The sequence below is a fragment of the Phyllostomus discolor genome, chromosome 9, assembly GCF_004126475.2.
Source record: "Phyllostomus discolor isolate MPI-MPIP mPhyDis1 chromosome 9, mPhyDis1.pri.v3, whole genome shotgun sequence".
Classification (NCBI taxonomy): domain Eukaryota; kingdom Metazoa; phylum Chordata; class Mammalia; order Chiroptera; family Phyllostomidae; genus Phyllostomus; species Phyllostomus discolor.
In genome coordinates this window covers 30,622,160-30,631,438 of record NC_040911.2, presented here as the reverse complement: position 1 = coordinate 30,631,438, position 9,279 = coordinate 30,622,160, and the positions used below count along the sequence as shown (strand labels likewise).

The following is a 9,279-nucleotide window of genomic DNA, read 5'->3' as shown; positions in this document are numbered from 1 at the left end:
TGTGCAGTTGCTGGGGCTCATGGCCTGCAACCCAGGCATGTATCCTGCCTGGGAATCGAACCTGCGACACTTTGGTTCGCAGCCCGCGCTCAATCCACTGAGCTACACCAGCCAGGGCTCAATATACTTTTATTAAATGAATGAATGACAAAAGCTGTGGCTATAACTGGATATATCAAAGCAGCACAGGGCTAGATGAGCAGGAGGAGTCTCACAAGTGTTTCCTGTTTGAAAGACGACTAAGAAATTATTTTATCATTCTCTTTTGCTCAGGAGGCATTTAGTCTTGGGGAGCAGTATGTATGCATTAGAGAACTTACTTCATTAACAGCTCTCAGCCAGGCCTTTGGTTATTGAATGTTGACACAGAATATAAAACCAACCAGCCAACCAACCAACCAAGCAATCAGCAACTCTACAGAGCTGTGTTAAGGATACTGGACTTTAACTCCTTGATTAGGGGCATTACCAGCTGACCTGGAAGATGGATCAGCATGGTCAAAGGCTATAAGTTATGATGTTTGCCTTTTAAAAAGTAAATGCTATTCTGAAGTTCATAGTTTGCAACTTTCAACGGACAGTTGAAGTAGCAGCATGGATTCATGGATTCCGTCTTGGGTTCTGTTCTTTGCCTCTTTCCTCGTGGTGTCTGGCTTGGTAAGAAAACAATTAGAAAAATTTGGGGCATTTGATATTAGTTGTTAAAGAAAGAATTGTTCATTTTTTGTTTTTTTATGAATTTCGAAGTATTAGTGAAATGAGCATTTCTTTTTGGCGAGCAGGGCGGGCAGGGCACAGGGAGTGAGAGGAAGGCCCGCAGAGAGAGTCCGAGAGGCTGATGTGAGGTTATGTTCTTCTCTGTGTTTCATTATTGTGTGACAAGCCTTCTTTGACAGAAAATGTGAAACTTGAAAATCATTCCGTTTTTATTGCTGAATGACATCACACTGCAGTTATACTAACATGAGACAGGAATGGAGGGAATGCTATTGTCACAGGCTCAGCAAACATTTACAGCGTTGGGCAGCATGGGACTTCTCTTCTGCTCCCACCTGAATTGAGCCCAGCCCTGCTGAGGGACAGGCAGTTTGTACCACAAACCAGTCCAGGGTTATAAATGAAGTTCCAAATGCTTGGCGGGAAAACTTTGGTTGTGATTTAAAAATAAGAGTTCTTATATTATGCTGATATTCTGTGAATGGGAACTATAGCATTAGGTACAAGAGAAACCATTTGATAACATTAAAACTGTAATTATGAAAAATACGTCATAACTTGTTTTAGTAGGAATGCTTTGGCATTCCTGCAAGTAGCACTTGTTACTATCAAAGAGGATGGTAATCATCTAACTAGCTCATACCCACTGCTTGCCAAATGTTCCAAATGACTCTAGATTTTAGATATGTGAACCGTATTTACATAAAATTGTACCTTACATTTGTGTAACATTTTCTTATAATTTCAAAGTGCTTTCATACTTCTGCCCAAGATGGAGGTGTAGGTAGATACACTTTGCCTCCTTGTACAATATAAAGAAAGACAACAACAAATTTAAAAACAAAAAATAATCAGAACTGCCCAAAAATCAAATGGTATGGACATCAGACAACCAAGGAGTTAAAGAAGAGACATTCATTCAGACTGGTAGGAGAGGTGGAGATAGGCAGCTGGGGTGGAGGGGATGCGTGGCAAGGTGGCAGCTGGAGGACCGGGATGGCAAGACGGTGGCTGGCGGATTGGGGGGTCCCAAATTTGTGTGCAGATAAACTGGGAGGAACAGCCCAGGGTTCCAGCACAGGGAAATAAAGCCTCAAAATCTCTGGCTGTAAAACCCTGTGGGGGTTGCAGTGGTGGGAGAAACTCCCAGTTTCACAGGAGAGTTTGTTAGAGAGACCTACAGGGTCCTAGAACGTACACAAACCCACCTACCTGGGAATCAGCACCAGAAGGGTCTAATTTACTTGTGGGTAGCGGGAGAAGTAACTGAAAGCTGGAAAGAGCTGAGCAAGCGGCATTGTTCCCTCTCAGACTGCTCCCTCACATACAGCACCACAACACAGAGAAGTGGGTTGCCCTGGCCAGGCCAATACCTAAGGCTCAGCCCCTTACATGTATCAGGTGTGCCAAGACAAAAAGATGTGGCCCAAATGAAAGAACAGATTAAAATTCCAGAAAAAGAACTAAGTGATGAGGAGATAGCCAATCTGTCAGATGTGAGTTCAAAATCAAGATGCTCACAGAAATGGTTGAGTAGGGTTGCAAAATAGAGGAAAAAGTGAAGCCTATGAAAAAGTAAAATAAAGGAAAATATACAGAGAACAAACAGTGAAGATAAGGAGACCAGGACTAAAATCAATGATTTGGAGCAGAAGAAAGAAAGAAACATTCAATTGGAACAGAATGAAGAAACAAGAATTCAAAGAAATGAGGAGAGGCTTAGGAACCTCTGAGACAACTTTAAACGTTCCAACACCCAAATTATAGCGGTGACATTGGAGAAGAGGAAGAACAACAAATTGAAAACTTATTTGAAAACATAATGAAGGAGAACTTCCTCAATCTGGTGAGGGAAATAAACTTCTAGGAAGTCCAGGAAGCTCATAGAGTTCCAAAGAAGTTGGACGCAAGGAGGAACGCTCCAAGGCACATTATAATTACATTACCAAAGATTAAAGATAAGGAGAGAATCTTAAAAGCAGCAAGAGAAATGGAGACAGTTATCTACATAAGAGTTCCCATAAGACTATCAGCTGGTTTCTCAAAAGAAACCTTACAGGCAAGAAGGGGCTGGAAAGAACTATTTGAAATAATGAAAGGCAAGGACCTATATCCAAGATTATTCTATCCAGCAAAGCTATCATTTAGAATGGAAGGGCAGATAAAGTGCTTCCGGGATAAGGTCAAGTTAGAGGAGTTCATCATTACCAGGCCCTTATTATATGAAATGTTAAAGGGATTTATCTAAGAAAAAGAAGATGATCAAAACTATGAACACTAAAATGACAACAAACTCACAACTATCAACAACTGAACCTTAAAACAAAAACAAAAACGAACTAAGCAAACAACTAGAACACTGGAACGGGATCACAGAAATTGATGGAGATCACATGGAGGGTTATTAGTGGAGAGGGGGAGGGGAAAATGGGGGGAAGGGTACAGGGAATAAGGAGTATAAATGGTAGGTATAAAATGGACAGGGGGAGGTTAAGAATAGTATAGGAAATGGAGAGGCCAAAGAACTTACATGTATGACCCATGGACATGAACTAAGAGGGGTGGGGAATGCTGGTGGGGGGTGTGCAGGGCAGAAGGCAATAAAGGGGAGAAAAAAATGGTACAACTGTAATAGCATACTCCATAAAATTCTTTAAAAAGGTGCTTTCACATGACATCATATAACCCTCAAAATACCAATACAAAAGAGGTATTGGCCATATTTTATTGATAGTTTGAGTATCAGGAAGGTGAAATGACTTGTTGTTAATTGGTGGAATTAGGAATATAACCCAGATCTACTATATATTGAGCTTTGTACAATACAACAGTACAGAAAGTCCACTGAGCTTTTTTTTAATAGTCACTTGAGGACATTTTTTTTCATTGCTTTTAGAGAGGGAGGAAGGGATAGAGAGAAACATCGATGGGAAAGAGAAGCATCAACTGGTTGACTGCCATATGCAACAGACAGGGGGACTGGCCTGGCCCAGGATCCTATGCATCCTGAAGGTTGAGGGGAAGGATGGAAAGGAGTGGGTGTTGCATGTGCCAGCACCTGGACTGGGGATCAAACCTGCAACCCTTTCAGTTACAGACTGACTTTCCAACCAACTGAGCCACACCAGCCAGGGCAGTCCCATGAGCTTTTTTTATTAGACTACGTTAAGAAACTTCTCAGGTTCTCTTAATTTTTCCGTTGATATAGTCTGGGTTTCATTTGGTTACTTCTATCCTCATAAAGTTTTTTTCTTTTTTAAAATCACAATACTATCTATATCCATTGATATTTTTCTTTGATATTGTCTTCGAAGGCAGTCTTAAGTGAAATATGAAAGTAAACCATGATTAATGAAGTCTTCAATAAAATTTTTTTAAAGGATTATTATAAGTTACAATAATATTTCAATGTTGGAATAAATTTTCAGGCTATTCAAATATTGCTCCATGAATCCTTAGAAAGTCATGATAAAAGTGAACACATTTCAGAGCTCGAGTCCTGCGCTCTGCTCTTTTGTCTGTGAACTTGGTTTCTTGTTAGTTTCACTTTCAAATTCACATAGCAGGATTTTTTAAATGTGACATGGGAAGACCCTTTGACTCTAATTCAGCTGTCTTAGGTATATGTTGGAAAGTAATTTATAGTAATAATGGAAAAAGTCCTCACAGATGACTATATATAAATTGAAACAAAAAGACTATTTATATCCTGGGCAAAATAATAATGTCTTCTTTCATGTGTTTGTTTTCCAGCCAACTCCAGAAAATTTTGGTGAGTGTATTTTGAGATTTGCTCTAAGTTGTATCAAAAGAAAGTTATTATATAATAGAACAACAGAACAGAAGAAGTTAGGACAGATTTAATGCTAAGCACATCCATAATTGCATTGAACTTTGGTCAAATGCTGGCTTCTCTTGATTTACTGAGGAATGTTTTATTGTCCCTGTACCAGATACCAGCAGAAAAACAGATGGTGGTGTAGGAGAGGCCAGGCACAGTGACGGACACACAGACATCCATAAATGCTCGCTATTATTATTTTTGCTATTTCTGACAAATCAGATGAACATCCTATTCAGTTGTACACTGAGAGATTTGGCCACATTATTCACCCCTTTGCAATTTAAAAGAGAAATTTAAGTTTAAATTAGGAATTTTGCTTGAGAGTTCCAAGGTATGCTATTGCAAAGGATACACATTTATGGGTAGGCTGGACTGGTGTGATCAAATTTAAACATTTGCTCTTTATTTAATCTAGTTATCTAATTTAGCCTTCCAAATTAAGCTTAATATTATATAGAGTAATCAATTTCTTATTCCTGAAGTTATTTGGAATTCAAGGGACATGAATAGGACAAGAGCAAAAACTGCATAGCCTCAAGCCTGGGCCATAAGAGTTTCTGAATCAATGAATCAATGAAACAAACAAACAAACAAACAATGTATATGTATTAATTTGGAACCCAGTAGTCACTTATCTGAGGCAAAAAACCTTGCTCACTTCTAATTCGATAATTGATAAAGATTTTCTTGTTTTTAAACACAATGTTCAATGTACTTTTTTTTTGTTATTTTAAAGATGTAGACGGTGGCATTGACCAGGATATATTTGACATCAATGAAGGTTTGTAATTTTTTTACATACTTTGCTTTTAAAAAAATATATTTTATTGATTATGCTATGACAGTTGTCCCATTTTTTCCACCTTTACTCTTCTCCACCTGGTACCCCCCCACCCTCCACTAGTATTCCCTGCCCCTTAGTTCATGTCCATGGGTCATGCGTATAGGTCCTTTGGCTTAACATTTCCTTCACTGTTCTTAACATCACCCTCTCTATTTTGTACCTACCAAATTATACTTTTTAATCCCTGCACATTTCTCCTTATTATCCCCTTTTCCCTGGCCAGCTGATAACCTGCCAAGTGATATCCCTATCTATGATTCTGTTCCTCTTCTGGTTATTAGCTTGGTTTGTTTTTTTTAGATTCAGTTGTTGATAGTTGTGAATTTGTTGCCCTTTTAAAGTTTGTGGTTTTGCTCTTATTCTTTTTCTTAAATAAGTCCATTTAACATTTCATGTAATAATGACTTGCTGATGATGAATTCCTTTAGCTTTATCTTATCTAGGAAGCACTTTATCTACCCTTCCATTCTAAACTATAGCTTTGTTGCATAGAGTAATCTAGGTTGTAGGTTCTTGTTTTTCATCACTGTGAATACTTCTAGCCTGCAAAGTTTCTTTTGAGAAATCAGCTGATGGCCTTATGGGAACTCTTTTTTAGGTACTGCATTTTTGGGACTATAAGATGCACTTTTTTACCACATTTTTTGCTTCAAAATTTTCTTCCCTATTTTCCTCCTCTAAAACCTAGGTGCATATGGGGTCCGTACCACAAGACGTGCCTAGGTTTTAGAGGAGGAAAATAGGAAAAAAAATTTTGAAGCAAAAAAATGTGGTAAAAAAATGCATCTTACATGGTAACTCTCTGCTTTTCTCTTGCTACTTTTAAGATTCTCTCTTTATCTTTAACCTTTGGTATTTTAATTATGTGTCTTGGTGTGGTTCTCTTTGGGTCCAACTATTTTGGGGCTGTCTGTGCTTCCTGGACTTGTATGTCTATTTTCTTCACCAAGTTAAGAAAGTTTTCTTTCATTATTTGTTGAAATATGTTTTCAATTTCTTGCTCTTCTTCTTCTCCTATAGCATCCCTATGATTTAGATGTTAGTATGTTTGGAGATGTCTGAGAGGCTTCTTATTCTATACTGATTTTTTAATTTTTTTTTTTCTTCTTGCTAGTCTTGTTGAATGCTTTTTCTTCCCTATGTTCCAAATTATTGATTTGATTCTCAGTTTCATCCCTTCCACTGTTGATTTCCTGTAGATTTTCTTTTATTTTACTTAATGTAACCTTCATTTCTGCCTGGGTCTTTTAATGCTGTTGCCATACTCTATGAGTTCTTTGGGCATCCGGATAACCATTGTTTTGAACTCTGCATCTGATAGGTTGGTTATCTCTGTTTTGTTTAATTCTTTTCCCAGAGTTCTGTTCTGTTCTTTCAACTGGGCCACATTTCTTTGTCTCCTCAGTTTGGCAGCCCTCTTCACCTCATGTTTGTTTCTGTGTATTAGGCAGAGCTGCTTTGATGCCCTGCCTTAGTAGTGTGGTCCATTGTAGAATAGCAGGCCTGTAAATTGTTTGGGGTGGAGCTTTAGGTGATCGCCAGGGTGGTGCAACCCACTTTACTGCTTTGTGGTTGTGTGTGCAGGGAGGGCTCAGAGAGGGGACAATGCTTCTGCCTGGCTTCTGGAGGTTTGCCCAGGAGGCTGTCTCCCAGTACTTGCCCTGTTTCCAGTCACTTCACTTCCTCCCCATATGCCACTTTTGCCCTTCCAGATGTTGCCCTGGTGCTGAATCCCAGAGGGGAGTGGGTCTGCATCAGTCCTAAATCTGAGTGGACCCTTTAATAGGTGTCTCCTGATAATCTGCCAGTTTCTTCCATTGCCCCAACCCCACAGGTTTTTACAGCCAGGAGTAATGGGGATTTATCTTCCTGGCACTGGAACCCTGGACTGCTGGGTAGTCTGGTTTGGGGCTGAGATCCCTTGCTCCTGAGGTTTCCATCCTGATTTTTATCCATCACAGGTGAATGTGGGACCACATATTCTGCCACCTCTCTGTGCCACTCCCATGGCTCTGAGCCTTTCTGCACTTCACCTTTCTCCATGTCTCCACCCCTCCTACCTGTGGCTCCTTTAAATCCTGGGTTGTTGGATTTTCTTACAGCTCAATTTTCTGAATGTTATGGGTGATATTTGTTTTGTGGTCTGGTTGTAATTTTTTCTGCAGTTGTGTGAGGAGGTGAAGCCTGTTTACCTACACCTCCATCTTGACCAGAAGTCTTTACAGCCTTTATCAAGTGGGAAGTTTAAACAAATTTGCTAACATGAATTTTTATCTTTCTCTTAGATTTGGGACTGGATCTTTTTGAGGGAGACATCAAGCTCAATGGGGTAAGTTGAACCAATGCAAGGAATAATCTTCTATTAGTCATTGAGAGCTAAAATACAGAATATCTAAGAATGATTGGACAGCATGGGTTAGTTAAGCCCAACAGTCTCTAAGTGCACAAAACCATGATGACACATTTATTCAGTGAGTACATTGTACTGTAAGGGAATCATATATTAGTGTCTTCTTGATCTATTACTCAGGTTTCTGTGTGGTTAAAGCCACAGTCACTCACCATGGATGCCTTGGTCTTTTTGATCTTTCTGATTTTCATTACTGAAACAATAAGATGCTTTCATTTTAAAATAGAGTCTCACTGATTCAATCTAGTTGAAACAAAGTTAAACTAAATTGATAGACATCTTCGATAAATCAAGCTTTTTACCCTGAGATAAATTTTGTGACTTCTACACTCAAAGCTAAAAATAATGTTGCCAAGTACAGGTCCTCCCATACCTTTCATACAGTCTTCCCTCTTAGTGAAGTCATCACCTCACGTCACTGAATAAGTAAAAAATCCAGGTGTCACCTTTGCTTCTTCTCTTTCCCTCACCCCTCCATCCAGTCCATCAGCAAGTTCTGTCATTTCTGTCTCCAATGCATGCCTCAAAAAATCTACTTTTCTCCTAATTTGTCTTTTTATTTCAAATACTGCCCTTTTCTAAGGGAAAACTTTGTCCCTGTTAACAACAAAATGATCTTTTAAACAGACAATGACATGATTTCACTTCTTGTCTTGAAAGTCTTCAGTAGCTTTCTATTGCATTTAGAATATTATTCAGATTTACCCATAGGCTTCAAGACCATGCATAAATTAACTCCTGCTTATTTCTCCTTCCATTTCTTCTCTTTTCCTCTTTCCCTGACCTCCCCTCCCCTTTCCTCTTTACCCCTCCTTTCTCTTCTCCTTCTCAACTCATTTCTTTTTTCTCCTAACTTACTAGGCTACTGGACTCAAATCATCTCAAAACATATCAAGCATATTCCCATGTCAGAACCAGAGCAACTACTGTTTCCTCTGCTTGAAATGATCTCCCCAAGGTGTCTTTCAATCCTGGCTCTTTCTTATTTTTCCTATTTCACCTTAAATGACATTCTTTAAAAGGGTCCTGTCCTGGCTACTTTATCTAATGTACTACCCCATCCCTTTACTCTTATCCACATACTTCTTGTCTTTTCCACTAGGTATTACTTCCATTAGGTAAAGACCATAGTAGTTCTGTTTTCAGCAAATTTGTTTTCAGCAAATCCTTGTTTTCTAGAACAGTGCTCATTTTGTTGACTGGATGAATACATTAAAGTGAAATATTAGTTCTTTACTATAAAAATTCAAATTGTTTAAAACATTTTTGAAAAAATTAAAAAGTTTTCAAAAAACTTGGGCCTACATCATAAACAAAGCAACAAACAACAAGTGTTGGAGAGGTTGTGGAGAAAAGGGGACCCTAGTGCACTGCTGGTGGGACTGCAGACTGGTACAACCACTATGGAAAGCAGTATGGAACTTCCTCAGAAAACTAAAAATGGATCTGCCTTTTGACCCAGCA

At 38.9% G+C, this 9,279-nt stretch overlaps 1 protein-coding gene across 1 annotated transcript in view; it reads left to right on the top strand.

Moving 5' to 3' along the window:
* Positions 1-485: 485 nt before the first annotated feature.
* Positions 486-9,279, top strand: part of MEP1B (meprin A subunit beta) — a 53,918-nt gene continuing 45,124 nt past the window's right edge. Inside the window, exons 1-4 of the mRNA XM_028523549.2 lie at positions 486-657; positions 4,471-4,489; positions 5,298-5,342; positions 7,691-7,734. Of these exons, the coding sequence (XP_028379350.1) occupies positions 595-657; positions 4,471-4,489; positions 5,298-5,342; positions 7,691-7,734 (171 nt within the window). The 5' untranslated portion in view covers positions 486-594. The remainder of the gene's footprint in view (positions 658-4,470; positions 4,490-5,297; positions 5,343-7,690; positions 7,735-9,279) is intronic.